Here is a 17,205-nt window from a genome sequence, read left to right as displayed (position 1 = left end):
ACCTCCATAGACAGCACAAGGAACAAGAAACTAAGGGTAATGCTGCTAAAAGCCAGAAGTCTTAACCTCAAGATGCATGCACTCAAAGCTCTCCTCAGTATGGAGAACATCGATATCTGTGCAGTGACAGAAACCTGGTTCAAGGCTCCAGAGAGCACCCCAGCACTACCAGGTTATACCTCATATAATGCTTTTCGGCCCCAAAACCCGGACCGAACCACAAAAGGAGGGGGAGTTTCCATATTTATCAAGGATATCCACACCTCCAGGTTAGTGGCATTGCACAAAGTATCGGAGACCATCCATGTGCAACTGACAGTGGGCAAGACTGCTTTTCAGTTTATAGCATCCTACAGACCACCCTCTCAAAGTCAGGAATCCCACTCGGCTTTCCTGAAAACATTGGAGAACATGAAGATCTCTCCGAACACCATTATATTGGGCAACTTCAACTACCCAAACATAGACTGGGAGCATTACTCAAGCCCCAGCACCTTAGCCCAAAGGTTCCTGGAATTTATAAACTCAAATGCTATGGAACAACTAGTCACCACTCTCACAAGAGGGGAAAACATACTAGACCTGATCATTACCAACATGGGGACTCTATGCTCCATACCAGAAGTATATCCCTCATTGGTAAGATCAGACCATAAATTAATTTCACTGGATATCCACATCCCGACCCCACCCCCAGCCCAGAAAACCACAGTGAAAATCTTCTCAAAAGCGAACTTCACACTTCTCAAAACCAAAGTGGAATCCTTCAAGGCCCCAGGGCTAGTGGAAACTATGGCCCAAACTGCAGAATCCTATATAAACGCATTCTATGGACATCTCCAGGAATGCATGGATCATGCTATCCCAAACAAAATCAAGACCCAATCATCCAAAGGCAGGCGTCCAGTCTGGTGGACCCCAGCCATAAATAAACTGTACAACAGAAGGAGGAAGCTACTACATGATAGAGCAAAATCCCTAAAAGGGAAGGCATCTCTGATCAGTACTAGCAAAAAATTACGATCCCTCAAAAAATCCTCCAAGGCCAACTTCGAGAGAAAAATTGCACAGGACACTAAAGGCAATCATAAGGCTTTTTTCAGTTATGTTAGGAACCTGGGATGCAACTCCCAGACTTGTTTTGAGTTGATTCTAAACAACAAAAAATACACTGAACCCACAGACATCGCCAATATCCTGGCAGACAGGTTCAGTGCAAACTTCTCCACCCCCTCCCCCCGAAAAGAGCAAGTATCTATCCTGGCAGAGTGCAGCCTCCCAAACATCTCTGATGCTCAGGTGAAGGTCGCCCTCTCCAATGCAAAAAACACTGCTTCCATGGGACGAGATGGCTTCCCGGGTTGCGTCCTACATGAACTCCAAGAAGAACTAATCCCGCAAGTAAAACTGCTGTACAATCTCAGCCTCACTACAGGATATGTGCCCAAAGAATGGCGTACAGCAACAGTGGTCCCACTCCACAAAGGTGGTGCCTCTGCGGACCCTGGAAACTATCGCCCCATAAGCCGGACTAGCCTAGTCTGCAAGGCTATGGAGGGGATCATCATGGAACTCATAAACAAAGACATTGGGGACCTACAGACACTAGATCCTACCCAATTTGGCTTCATCAAGGGCAGATCCTGCCTTTTGAACCTGGTCGACTTCTTTGACACAGTCACCAAGGCCATAGATGAAGGGAAGGTAGTCCACACATCCTATCTGGACCTCGCAAAGGCAATTGACACAATACCCCACTCGGGCATCATAGATAAGCTATCCAGCCTAAATATAAACCCCTATGTCACAAGATGGGTCACAAACTGGCTCAAAGACAGAACCCACAGAGTCAGAGTTGCTGGAGCCATGTCAGACTCGAAACCGGTCACAAGTGGCATCCCACAAGGTTCTGTCCTGGGACCTCTCTTGTTCGGTATTTACTTTTCTGAGGTACAGGCCAACGTGGGAGGACTATGGCTCACCAAGTTCGCAGATGACTGCAAACTGGGCGCCATAATCGACTCTCCAGCTGACACAAACATCCTTCAAAAGGTCTCGCAGAGACAGATAACTGGTGCCAGAGCCATGGTCTAAAGCTAAATGCCAAAAAGTGTATAGTCATACCCTTTGGAAAAAACAATGTGCCCACAAATTACCACATAGGTGGTAACCCATTAAGTACAGAGAAAGTAATTAGGGATCTGGGGACCCAAGTTGATAGCAATCTTTCCTTTGACAACCACATTGCCAAAGTGGTTAGAAAGACCTTCTACATAGCCCACCTTATCATGAAAGGATTCACATCTAGATCAAGAGAGGTAATCGTGCCCCTTTATTCATCCCTCATCAGGCCCATCATAGAATACAATGCCCCCTTTGGGATGTACCTTACCCAACACCTGCAGCAATTAGAAAGATCCCAAAAGTACCTCACCAGGAGGATTAAGAGACTCAAACAGATGCTATATGCTGCTCGGTTAAAAAAACTCCAGCTTTACTCAGTTGCATACAGCCTACTTCGAGGCGATCTATGCCTGACATATAAAGCTATGTCCAACCCAGAATTAATGGACATGCTCCACCTCAGTAAATCTAAATCCCTTAGAGCCACGCGCTTGAGGGACTTGAACCTCAGCACAGAAATAAATAGAACATGCTGGAGGGACAGATTCATAACCCAGAGGCTCCCTTTGCTCTGGAATAGAATTCCAATTCATGTTAGGCAGAACACCTCACTGACTCTCTTCAAGAAGAATCTTGATGAGTGAATGGGGGATCGTAGGTTTGTCCCGGGGATTACTTCCGTGTCACTATTAGACAGAGGCACAGTAAACTAAACTTTAAAAAGGGCACAGTATATTCAAATCAAGGGGTGGCATAAGCCAAACACAATTGGGCTAGGCTTATAAATGCCCCAGGGCAGATAGCCTAGTATGAACCTATAAACCTATGAACCTATGAGATCTAAGACAATGCCCTGGCCAAATTTCCCCCAGTATTATAAGTACCACCTTGATTGTCCCCTGAAAGGAGTCTACTAGAATAATGGGACTACGCCAGTTAACAAAGGATAAATGAAATAAGTACATAAATAAATAAATAAAATCAGCAGCACATGCTGTTGTGTTTGTCAGATCACTTCTGAATGCACTCCTTTTCAGCTCCTATTTTGTCTGTGGATGATAATATTCAATTCAGTGTACATTATGCTACTTTTAATAAAAATATTTTTATGGAGGAGAACTGTGAATTGATTAGCATTCACTGGATATAAAAAAAAAAACACAATGCAGGACATTTTTTTGAACATCTCTTTCTCAGTCTGTAAGAGTTTTTAATTCAATGGAATCTACTTGCGCTCACTCCCAAACACGCATACACATGAAATAAAAAAGATTTGTTAATATACTGCTTCTTTACCATACATATACATGGGTCTATATCAGATGATTGACTTGAAAAAATATCGAAAAATATGACTGAATTTCCAAAAACTTGAAAAAAAAAACACAAAAATCTACCTAAAATCTATCAAGATTGCACTACTGTGTGGAAAAAGGTAAATTTCCTGATCATCACTGTATCTTGATCTCCATTCAAAAGCTTTGAGTTTTCAAAAACTTGATCATATGGTCTCGACCATATGGAGTTTGAGTTTCTGAAAACTCGATCAACAGATAGCGACCCATATACACACACACACACACACACACACACACATATCTATATATATATATATATATATATATATATATATATATGGGTCTACTTCTAATGACCGAAACGCCGATTTGCCGACAGTGAAATCACCGGCGTAGAAAACCGACAACGCACAAACCCGACAACGAAACACCGAACACAATAACACCGACACACTACACGTAAACAACACAGTACACTACAACACATATCCACTAGCCCTAACCCAAACCCTAACCCTAAGGTCCGACACTACCGCACACTCTCCCTACCTGCACCCTAACCCTAACTCACTTACACACCGAACCCCAAGCTCCGACACTACCGCACTCTCCCTACCTGCACCCTAACCCTAACTCACTTACACACCCGAACCCCAGGCTCCGGCACTACCGCACACCCTGCCTACCTCCACCCTAACACTAACTCAGTTAGACACCCCGAACCCCAAGCTCCGACACTACCGCACACTCACCTATCACACACCCTAACCCTACATCCCTGAGTATTGCACACTTACCTGTCCGCTCCCTACTCCTAAATCCCTCACTATCGCATACTTACCAGGTCGCGCTTACACATTCCCCTTGTCGGTCTTCCGTCTGTCGGGATTCGAGCGTGTCGGTCAACTGCGTTGTCGGTCGTTTCGTGTCGGTTATTTCACTGTCGGCGAATCGGCGTTTCGGTCATTAGAAGGAGACCCATATATATATATATATATATATATATAAGCTTGGAATGGGAAGATTTCACTTTACCGCAATATAGTGCAATCTTGGAGTTGGTATATTTAAATAGCGGGGAGGGTATGGGGGGCACAGCCTTCCAAGGGGGTACAGGGGCTTGCCCCTGCTAGCACTGTTTAGGATTTTTTTTGTTTTATTTGTTTTTTTTCACATTTTCGAACATTCAAATGTTCGATCATAGGATGTTCAATTATGTGAAGTAGATCCATAGATAAATTTTATATATATATATATATATATATATATATATATATATATATATATATATATATATATATATATATATATATATATATATATATATATATATATATATATATATATATATATATATGTATTCTCACTACTAGTTTTCTGCATTTAATTTGTTTCCTGTGAAAACAAAACCAGATACTTAACACGTAAAGTGTTCAGCATTTTCAGATTTACCTTAGGCCTTCACTGAAACAGGTCCCTAACCTTGTCAGAGAACATTCCCTAACCATTTGAGAAATAGTGTTACATTAGTAATAAAGTTTAATATTCCAGTAAGATAATATAGACATGTTATAGTTGAAAAATGAAGAAATAATCACTTAATTTTATATAAGTAACTAATTAAAATGCTGATCTAGAGTTTCCTGCAGAGGTTATTTAACTTTATAAAAAAAAATAAATAAATAAATAAAAACAGATTTGCACTTGTAACAAATTGACAAATTAATAATGGATATCTGATGTACTTTGCAATCATAGCACTCATATAAATGAACAAAATCTCTAACAGTCAACATAGCAAATTAGTACCCATTGCAAGGCACCCTACCTGTGATTTATACGCTTCATAAAGATGCTGTAAAGTTTGTCCAAGAGCACTTTGAGTCGTATTTATAAGATTTTTGCTAGGATACCAGCCACCTGTTGTGGGATCCAAGTACAGATAATCCAGTCCTGATCCACTAGTTTTGTTTATCTGGTATCTTGGCAATTTGTAGAGCACAAACCTAAAAAAGTATGTACAAAATGTATATAAAACAAGAAAAATCACAATGAAATGGGTATCTTTAATAGAAATTGCAATTAACCTTATATCCACTTTAGAAGGAATACACTGACCAGCTTTTTAGATACATGTCAATGAAGAGTTTATTCATACACAGGTTTCTATACCATGCAGTTTACTTTCTTTTTTTTTTTTTGTTAAATTCTCTACCATTGTTTCTCTTTACCTTTAGTTAGCCACAACCAGTTATCCTCTGTTCAGTAGCAGCAGTATTCCATAGGAGTCCAGAATAAATACATACATACATACATAAAATATTTCAAGCACGGGCATTAATTCCCTTCTAACTTGCCAATATACCAAAATACTTGTTCCCATAATGTGTCCAGGCTGTCTAAACTAGTACTTGCTTTAATGTAATTTGGTAGTCTGTTCCATGCATCGGCTATTTTGTCAGAGAACCAATTAGTACACTTCTCATTCCTACAGAATCTTCTACATAGGTTGTCTGATGATTCTCTAGCACTTTTTGATAACCCCAAACATTCCCAGAGGTAGTTGTCTCTAAATGCGCTATATACCTGAATAAGATCTCCTTTTAGATATCTGTAAGAGACACTACAAGTTCAGATATTTTAGCCTTTCATAATAATTTAAGTGTTCACATCCATGGATGCCCTTGGTATATTCCTGCTGTATTCTTTCCAGTTTACTCATGCTTGTTTTCGTATAGGGTTTCCATATTGATATTTCATACTCAAGTTTGGATCTGATGTAACTAACAAACGGTGACTTCATTATTTTTGGTTTCCTACACTTTATAAATCTTTTTATACAACCTATAGTTCTATAACTGTCATTAATCAATCAGTTGACATGATTAGAAAAACTCAAAGCTGGAGCTACCTATATAGCCAGGTCTTTAAATGACTCTACAGTTTCAATCACTGTGTGCTGTATTAAATATTCACCTTTCAATTTATGTCTCCCAAATCTCATATGCTTAGTTTTTGATGTACTTATTAACATATTATTCTCCTGAGCCCAAATGGTCAATTTAGTCAAGTTATTTTGCAGAATGAAGATCTAGAAGAATCTCCTTACTGAAAAATAAGTCAGTTCTTCAGAATCTGTGCCATAGTTCCTACATTGCCTAGAATAACATTTAGAGTTCTGGTTAAGTTACTCATTCGCATTTTAATCAAATATTTCCGCCAAAAGTTGTATACCTTGTCAAAGTAAAATGAATTTTGAGGTTAAGACAAAAATGATCAACCATTTCTGAATATAGTACTCAAAACATCAAGAAACACACATCTTGAAATAACACACTTGTGTTTAGTTCAATACCATAAGTTACTGAGCCGAAGGACTTGCTTAAAGATTTCTTATCATGAACAGAATAGTATGCACACTTCAGGGAAGAACAGAATGGAAACAGCAAAGCAGAACCAAGGAATCTGTAAACAAAAATAGTTATCAGTAAAATTGTAGCCTTTTCAATTGCCCTAACTGAGACATTTTCATGAAAATGCCAAAATCTGATAAACTAATAATAAAAGTAACTAATAATAAAAGTAACTTTTTTGTTTTTAAAGTTTAATAGAACTATTTTGGTCTTTTTTACACCTTGCTCTGTATTTCAGTTCATTTTCAATAGTAGCATTTAAGTAGAATAAAAGATAAAATTTATTATGTCACACTATGACTTATTATTTGGAACATTAATGGGTTGGTAGACAGGAAGAATGTGGACAAGATTAACTAATATTTTACAACAGAAATGTGCAGGTAATAATGTTACAAGAAATATACTTGAATCCAAAAAAAAAAAAAAAAAAAAAAAAAAAAACAGAAAGTTTTATAAAGAAAAGTGGAAGAAAGGTTTCTTTGTTGGAACAGAAGGAGAAGAAAAAGGGGTTTTAACATTAATTAAAAAGGGTAAAGATTGAAGAAAGATAGACAAGGAAGTTTTATAGCAGTGAGAAGTTTCTGGCTGGGAATAGTAATTAAACTGACTATATATATATATATATATATATATATATATCTGAAGTAGACACACACACACACACACATATATACATATACATATATATATATATATATATATATATATATATATGTATTCTGCTTGAAATAAAGAAAACCCACGTTACTAAAAACAAAATAATTGAAAAGACAGTGTCGAAACCTTTCATTTATAATAATATACTTGAAGTTAATACAAGCATTTATCAACAAAAAACCATCAAAACAGCAGTACAGATAAACACAATCAGTAGAAACATTTCACATTCTGAATCTATAAGAGTTTTGTCAGTCTGCATAAACAATACACAAATTCATTCAGAAAGATGTATTATTGCGTTAGCAGCAGAGAAAAGATAACATTGTATATGACAACAAAGTGGATGCACATAAAGAAACAAGAAACAAATGGTCACCATGCAGACCTTAAGCTATGCGAACTACTAACTCTCATGTGTGTGTGTGTGTGTGTGTGTGTGTGTGTGTGTGTGTGTGTGTGTGTGTATATATATATATATATATATATATATGTGTGTATGTGTGTGTGTGTGTGTGTGTGTGTGTGTGTGTGTGTGTATTTTAATTCTATCTCTGTCCCACCCCCATCCCTCAGTCAAGTTCAATACTGTATCAGCATTGCAAGTCAACAAATGGCACTGGACCTCAGGTTGTTAGGTAGTGGTGCATTATAGGCTTTTCTGTATGTATAAAATATTGAATATAAAATGGAAAACCTGACTTAGCAATTAATGAATTACTTATCATTCAACATATATGTTGTGTTAAATATATTTATAGCGAAATTAAAAGAAAGATGACTTACTGTTGCTGGCCTATATGCCTATAAAGTGAAAAAGCATTAAAAGGCAAGTGAAAGCTTTAAAATCAGTTTAATTGTTCTGGTAGCTATCCAAAACATATTTGAGTCGTAACTGTTTGATAATGAATATCTGAAAAATGACTTACAGCACTTTAGAGTAACAATTTATGGTTCATGTAAGGTGCACAGAAACATGATACTGGGATAAAATGACACACCGTGCACAGAAGATGAAATCGGATATAAAGCACACAAAAGAGAATGGAAAGACAGCCTTATTTAATTTAGCCCAATATAAACCATTTAATCCGTTAATATTAACTCACAGCCCATTAGAAGGTTTTGCTGTAGTCTGATACTCTTGCCTGACATGACAATCTCATTGTACCTCATGTATTATAAAGACAGTGGTCTGTATCTCATGATCACAATGACATAACTTCTGCCCCCCCAAAAAAAGATTATTGTGTTTTTTGATTCAGTAGCACATTATGATTGAGTCCTACAGCAGAGAGAAAACTCAGCTATCAAAAGATTTGCTTTTCAGTGGCAAAAATAATCTATGCTAGGTCAAATTAAGAAAATATTCTGTTTAACACACTAAGAAAGAAGGTGCACCAGCAGGGCCAGCAGAAAAGTTGTCATGCTGTGAGTGCAGTAAAGCAAAACAGTTTTGTACCAGTACTCCATGTAAACACTGTTTTTCTGGTGTTTGCACTCTTCTGCAGGGAAGTAGATATTTTTCACAGGTGTATTAGGCTAATGTGGCCTAATGGTTAAGGTGTTTGCCTTACAAACACAAGGTGCAGGGTTTGATTCTCACAAGGGATAATTGACTAAGCTTAAAATGGCTCGCAAGGGCAGTTAGCTTAGTACTAACCTATGATCACTAGGGTCTTTATAAGCCTAGCAAAGCATTCTAATTGTATCCTGCAAGTCTATGTGCTTTAGAGGTTATTTTAAGGGGTATATGTAAAGATTTATGGCTGCCTCTGTCCATTAGAGACATAGGTGCTAGACCCAGGGTGTATTTTTGATTTCACATCCACTGGACAAGGTGTCTCTTGAATAGGGTTAGGGAAGAGCTCTGCTTCACATGGCCATGCTTCACATGGATGGTAAGCCTGTTACAGAGAAGAGGGATTCTCTGTGACAAATAGCTGCCCCTCCAAGGTTTCCTATTTATTTCACAATCAAAGATTAAATCCCTAGCTCAAGTAATTCTAATGCCATTCATTTTGCAAACATGCTTGCAGTTAGGTACAAGATGTATGCATTCTGGGATCACTATCTTGTCAATGCAATATGCAGACTGCTTGATTTCCAGTCATTGTTTAAATTGTGCTGGGAATGTTAATTTGACCAACAGGCATTTAGCTCACTGGGACAGTAATTTATTTTAGCTTCCTATTGCAACTATCTGTGATGCAGCTGCATACCAGCAGACATTTTCACTATTAAAACATTGCACTTTGAATGTCTGAGCTGTTGTAAACAGTTCATTTAAATTTTGCATTGTGCTAAGCTACATCGCTGTTTATTCTGTTATTTAAAAAGGTGTGTCAAATGAATTATGGCAGTATGCTTGCCCTTGCTGTCATAGCTAGAATTGCTTTCAATTGCTGGAACCTGTGTTCTGAGAGACTGCATTTCAATCTATCTGCAAATATACAGAGCTGAGTATATTTTATTTGGTTATAGAGTTTGTTAATTGTTTCTTAGATCTCGGTTGAAACTATTGTCTCTCTGTTCGGACAGATGCTTTCCAATCTATCTGCAGATACACAGAGGTTCATAGGTAGGTACTAGGCTATTGGCCCAAGGGCCTAAGTAAGCCTAGCCAACAAGGTACCTTGGCTTATGCCACCCAAAAAAGTTATTTTCCTGTGCCCCTGTCAAGCAGAGCCACAGAAGTGATCCATGGGGTGTATTTCCTATTTCCCATCCACTCATCAAGATTTTTCTTGAAGAGTGCTAATGAGGAACTTTGCTTGACATAGATGGTAGCTTGTTCTAGAGTATGGGAAGTCTCTGGGACAGGAATCTATCCCTCCAGCATGTCCTGTTTATTGTGGTGACACAGTTTAAGTCCCTAAAACATGTAGCTTGGAGGGATTAGGATTATTTTAGGTGTAGCACGTTCAACAGTTCTGGGTTTGACATAACTTTATATGTTAGGCAGAGATCACCTTGGAGTAGGCGATATGCTATGGACTAAAGCTGGAGTTTTTTGAGACGGTCAGTGTAGGGCATCTGTTTGAGGCTAGTAATCCCCTTTGTGAGGTACTTCTGTGGCCTTTTCAGCTGCTGCAGATGTCTTGTGAGGTACATTCCAAAAGGGGCGTTGTACTCTATAATGGGTCCAATGAGTGCAGAGTAGAGGGGAACAATGACTTATTTTTGCATGGATGAGAACCCTTTTGTGATGAGGTGTGCCACATAGAAGGATTTCCTGACTACCGTGGCAATGTGATTATCAAAGGAGAGACCACTGTCCATCTGGGTCCCAAGGTCTCTTATCACACATTTGACATTAAGTAGACTGCCGCCTATGTGGTAGTTCATGGGTACAGAGTTTTTACCAAAGGGGATGACAATGCACTTTTTGGCATTGAACTTGAGGCCATGGATCTGACACCAGGCATCTGTGTCAGTGAGGCCCTTCTGTAGGATGTCCACATCATTTGGGGACTCAACTATGGCTCCTAGTTTGCAGTCATCTGCGAACTTTGTTAGCCAAAGCCCTTCTGTATTAGCCTGTACTTCAGAGAAGTAGATACCAAACAGGAGAGGTCCCAGGACTGAACCCTGTGGTTCTCCACTTGACACTGGTTTGAAGTCAGACTTGGAGTCTGGAACTTTTACAGTGTGAGTTCCGTCAGTGAGCCAGTTGGCAACCCATCTTGTGATGTAAGGATTTATACCTAGTTTAGTGAGTTTATCTATAATTCCAGAATGGGGGATGGTGTAGAAAGCCTTGGCAAGGTCAAGATAGTCGTGTGAACCACCTTACCCTCATCTACAGCTTTGGTGACTGCCTCAAAGAAGTCAATCAGGTTCAGGAGGCATGATCTGCCTTTCACAAACCAGAACTGGGTGGGGTCTAGAGTTTGGAGGTTACCGATGTCTTTGTTTATGAATTCCATGATGATACGTTCCATGGCCTTATAGACCAGGCTCGTCAGGCTAATAGGGCGATAGTTCCCAGGATCAGTGGTGGCTCCCCCTTTGTGGAGTGGGATAACTGTTGCTGTGCACCATTTAGTGAGCACAAATCCTGATTTAAGGCTATGATTGAATATGGTGCTTAGGTGGGGACCCAGTTCATTCTGAAGTTCATGTAAAACGCAGCCTGGGATGTTGTCCTGTCCCATAGATGCTGTGTTTTTGGCTTTAGAGAGTGCAGCTTTTACCTGCATAGTTGTGATTACAGGGACTCTGCATTCTTCCTGTATAGATATGGGCCCTTTAGGGGGTGAGAGGGGAGTAAAGTTAGCACTGAACCTATCTGCCAGGATGTTGGCAATATCAGTTGGTTCTGTAATTTTCATGCCGTTGTGCTGTAATTTAGAGCAGATCTTGGTGTTGCCATTGAGATTCTTGACATAGCTATAGAATGCTTTGTGGTTGTCCTTAGAATCAGTGATGATTTTCTTTTCATTGCTAGCTTTGGAGGATCTTATAAGGGATCTTAGCTTCTTACTGAGGCTGACCAGGGAGCTCCTCCACTCATGGAATTTAACTCTCTTTTGCAAAAATTTCAGCCTTCTGTTGTAGAGTTTGTTTATGGCACGGGACCACTAGATTGGCTTCTTTTTTTTGGAGGATAGTGTCTTGGTTCTGTTTGGGATAGCATGATCCATGCACTCATGTAAGTGCTTATAGAGTGCATTTGTGTAGGATTTGGCAGCCATAACTGTATTGTCCATCTTCATGGGTGTCATGAAGTCCGCCACTTTTGTCTTAAGAAGCATGAAGTTGGCTTTGGAGAAATTTTCTACCGTGGTTTCCTTAATGGGGGTGGGGGTGGGATGTGGATATCTAGGGTGATTAGCTTATATTCGGATCTGACCAACGAGGAGTTGACTTCAGGTGTGGAACACCAGTCACTCATGTTGGGAATGACTAGGTCTAGGATATTGTTGCCCCTGGTGGGGGTGTGGATAAGTTGATCCAGGGCATTGGAATTTATGAATTCCAGAAAGTGTTGAGCAAAAGAGTTGGTACATGAGTAGTTTTCCCAGTTAATGGTGGGGTAGTTGAAATTGCCCATTATTAGGGTGTTTGGTTGAACCCTAATATTTTCCAGTATATCAAGAAAAGAGGAGTGGGAATCCTGCGGCATGGTGGGGGATCTGTAGCAAGCTACAATTTGGATTGCAGTTTTGCCCAGAGTTAGTTGCACTTGGATAACCTCAGATGCATTATGCTGAGAAACTAGCCTGGAGGTGTGGATATCCTTAATGAATATGGATACACCTCCACCTTTGGTGTTCCGGTCCAGGTTAGATGGCTGAAAAGTGTGGTATGAGTTATAGCCTGGTATTGCAGGGGTGCACTCTGGAGCCTTGAACCAGGTCTCAGTCACTGCACAGATATTGATGTTCTCCATTTTAAGGAGTGGCTCGAGGGAGGGCATTTTGAGATTTAGACTTCTAGCATTGAATAATATTACCCTCAGTTTTTGCTTGCCTGTTCCTGTTACGGTGGTGAATTTGTCATTTGAACCTTGCCTAAAAAAGGCACTATAGGGGTGGCAAGATCCATAGCCAGTATCCAGAATCCCAGGGGTGACAGGTGCAGACCATCTCTGGCAAAGCATCGTGGTCTATCAACCATGTCTTCCCAGGCAGACAGATACTGGATCCCCTTAAAATGATACCAGACACTTTCTACTCATCTCTTAACTCTACCTGAGGTAGGCTTGATTTTGCATAGACAGGCTGTGGAACATTTACTAAAGTTTCCTATTTGGTTTCACATAAACACTTAAAAAGCTTTATATTATACAAGTAGCCAGGATCTTATATCTATATCTATATATCTATATATCTATATATATATATATATATATATATATATATATATATATATATATATATATATATATATATCCTAGTGACTATAAATGAGATTTACTGAAAGAAAAGCAGCAATAACAATTAACTGTGAGAACAAAAAAGTTATATTTCACCTTGCCAGTTGAACCACCCATAGTGCCAGGCTATGAGGTTGTATATGTCTCCATTATTGTGACAAATTTCCCTGCCAAGGTAAGAAAGCTCAGAAGGAGAAAAGTTTGGAAAACTTCTGAAAGGGGAATGTAATTCAGAAATGTGGCACCTAATTGCCTTGGCAATACAAATATATTTAACTGTATCCCACAAAATCAATCTACATACCCCTTCTACTTCAGCCAGCTGCAAAGATAATTTGGGATAAAGGACAGAGATATGCTATCAGGATCTCAACTAGAATCTGTCAACCTCTGACAAGCATTGAGATGGTTCTGGATGGCAATAATGAAATCTTTCTGGGGTTAAGAAGGAAAAGTGTTAATACCTCCAACCAAAAATCATTATATAACTGTGTATGTAATAGTTCCATGCTTGACTCATAACATGGGGGGGTATTTACTATGTGGTTTACCCATTATATTCTATGTGACTGTATGTTGTATGTTTGTTTGAAAGACTATTTTATCTTTGCTGATGCTTATAACAAAGTACTTTTCTAATATAGGATATCTGTTCTTAGCATTTTCTTTAGGGAATACTAACTGACTATAACCTGGATTCAGGAAAGAATGTAATGAGACGTCTTCCACAAAACTAAAAAAAAATAAAATCATTAACTGCCATATAACTACACTGAAGCCATCAGTTGATATTGACAGATATGAGTAAACAGCTTAAATGTAAGAATGCAAAATAAGTGTTTGTGCCTGTGAATAATAAATGGTAGCTGGTTCCAGAAGGAGATATGCAATGATGCTAACATCTCAGATGGTTTACAGGTTACTGGCATTACCAAAGTAACAGTGTGATATGGATGCTGTTGTCCAGAGATATAGCTACAATGGGGTAAAGGGGGTGGCTGCCCTGAGTGCAAGATGTTGGGGGGCACAAAATGAATGCTGATATTTCATTTGCATTCACAGCTGAAAGGATTAATGTGTGGGCTTATAACTGAAGCACCCTGCTCATTACATTTGTAGCAAGTGGTATGCCAAAGTTTCATAGCAAAAGTCTTTTTTTGGTCCTTAACTTAAAATTGAGAGGGTGCCAGCTTGCGGTACTGCTAGCTAGGGTCTGATGTTGCCTGGACATTTTTAGCTGTTGCAAGACTATATCTTAAGAAGCAGATGTTTATTATATGGTAGCACCTTTTAATCTAATTTTTATGTTTGTTGTAATGAATGTTGTTACTGGCATAAAGAGAAATTGTAGGTCAAGTATGAGATCAGAATTAAAATAAAACAAAAGGCAGAGAAACCAAAGGTATAAATTCAATTGAGCTCCACAAAAATAGCATAACCAATAAATTTTAATATCCGCTTTCGTCCTTGGACTTCATCAGAATAAGTTAAAACATGAAAAAACACATATACGTAATATTCCGAAAGGGCAGTTTATCCGTGCTTGTAGGATGACAACCAGAGCACAAGATTTAGTCATGGAATTTGAATTTATAAAAGGTTTGTTTCTTTCCAGAGGATATGATCCTACTTTATTAAATTCTATCATAACTGAAGTTTTGGATAAAAGGCATTCACACTACAGTGCTATTCTCGATGAAGAGAAAACTGTAACATCAGATATTGTGTCATCTAGGACTGTGAATAATTATAACTTAGTGTGTTCTTTGGATACGAACATTAACAACAATCAGATCCGTGATATTCTAACCAAAAACTGGAAGATAATTCACGGTAACTCAGATTTATATGATGTGTTGGGCAACAAACCTTTTTTTGTGTATAGAAATTCTTTTAACATTAAAAAAGCTCTAGAACAGCATTCCTTTGAACCAAGCCCCCCAGTCTCTACAGTTAAGGGGATGTTTCCATGTAATAACTGTAGTACCTGTAGATTTATAGCTAAAGGACCTATGATCTTGATTGAGGGCATTGACCTTACATTCCCCGTTCCTGAATTTGTTACATGTAAGACCACGGGGGTAGTTTATATAGGTTTTTGTAGTTCATGCCCTGCATTTTATGTAGGGATGACTACAAGGAGTTTACACAACCGTATTAAGGAACATGTTTATAACATCAAAACAAGAAATGAAAACAGTGCACTTTTCAAACATTCTGTTCAATGCTTGAATTTCAAAAAATTTTTATTTACAGTACTAGAGGTAGTCCATTCCGATTTGAGAGGAGGGGACTTTAAAAAGTTGGTTGAACAAAGAGAAGCCAGGTGGCAGATAAAACTTTTTGCTGACCAAGCCCCAGGTTTAAATGAGGCAGTTAACATCAAATGTTTTTTAAATAATAATTTGTTAAGTATAAACAAAGATAATGTATCTATTTCTACATTTTTTCTATGAATTAAGTTTAAAGTTTTTAAACTAACCAATTAGTTTTTAATTGACAATGACATTTTTTATACTTATCAATTTTACGTTTGACCAATCAGCTATTGTCAGTGATTTAACGTTTTTGTATTTAAATGTGTTTTTTCATGTTTTAACTTATTCTGATGAAGTCCAAGGACGAAAGCGGATATTAAAATTTATTGGTTACGCTATTTTTGTGGAGCTCGATTGAATTTACACCTTTGGTTTCTCTGCCTTTTGTTTTATTTTGGTTACGTGTTTTTGTGGTTTTTCCGGTGATGAGATCAGAATTACTGACTGAATAATGATCAGGTGCCATTTAATAATGCAAAGCTTTCTAGCAGCCTCATCAATTATGGTCTTGATCATTTTTAGAATTTACTTTTGGATTCATAACCCTGAACTAGCTGCAAGTCATCATAATGCCACTTTAAAATGGTTTGCTATTGGCCTTGCGTAAGACCTAGGTTTGGCACACTTCCAGCCACTGGGGATGCACAAGGCAGTGCATTTTTTTGTGCCAGTCCCAAGCCCAGATAAATGGGGAGGGTTGCGTCAGGAAGGTCATCCGGAGTAAAACTTTGCCAAAACATTCATGTGGACAGCTGTAAATATTTACATACCAAATCGGTCAAGGCCCGGGTTAACAATGACCGCCACCAGTACTGTTAGCCAACAGGGCGCTGGCAGAAATAGGGCTACTGTTGGCCGAAGGAGGAGAACAGGGAGAAGGCATGGCCGAAGGCTGGAAGAGAGGAGAAAGGCTATGACTGTGGTAGTGGGGGTCGGAACTTTGAATATTGGCAGTATGACTGGCATAGGGAAAGAGTTAGCCGATATGATGGACAGAAGGAAGGTTGGTATATTGTGTGTGCAAGAGACCAGATGGAAGGGGAGTAAGGCTAGGTGTATCGGAGGTGGGTTCAAATTGTTTCATTATGGTGTGGATGGGAGGAGAAATGGTGTAGGAGTTATCCTTAAGGAACAGTATGCTAAGAGTGTTTTGGAGGTGAAAAGAGTGTCGGATAGAGTGATGTTTATGAAGATGGAAATTGATGGCGTAATGATGAATGTTGTTAGCGCATAGGCTCCACGAGTTGGGTGTGCGATGGATGAGAAAGAAAAATTTTGGAGTGAGTTGGATGAAGTGATGATGACTGTAGCCAAGGGTGAGAGAATGGTGATTGAAGCAGATTTCAATGGGCATGTTGGTGAAGGAAACAGAGGGGATGAGGAAGTGATGGGTAGGTATGGTGTTAAGCTAAGGAATGCAGAAGGTCAGATGGTAGTGGACTTTGCGAAAAGGATGGACATAGCTGTTGTGAATACATATTTTAACAAGAGGGAGGAGCATAGGGTGACAT

At 38.9% G+C, this 17,205-nt stretch overlaps 1 protein-coding gene across 1 annotated transcript in view; it reads right to left on the bottom strand.

Annotated features, from left to right (window-relative positions):
* The window catches only part of LOC122808342 (deoxyribonuclease-2-beta-like), a 108,219-nt gene that overhangs the window by 71,660 nt on the left and 19,354 nt on the right, over positions 1-17,205 (bottom strand). The window contains exon 2 of the mRNA XM_044079309.1: positions 5,251-5,428. Within this exon, the coding sequence (XP_043935244.1) occupies positions 5,251-5,428 (178 nt within the window). The remainder of the gene's footprint in view (positions 1-5,250; positions 5,429-17,205) is intronic.

Source organism: Protopterus annectens, chromosome 8.part0 (genome assembly GCF_019279795.1).
Source record: "Protopterus annectens isolate FY-2018-M chromosome 8.part0, PAN1.0, whole genome shotgun sequence".
Classification (NCBI taxonomy): Eukaryota; Metazoa; Chordata; order Ceratodontiformes; family Protopteridae; genus Protopterus; species Protopterus annectens.
Note: the sequence above shows the minus strand (reverse complement) of the source record. Positions and strands in the feature narration are given on the sequence as shown.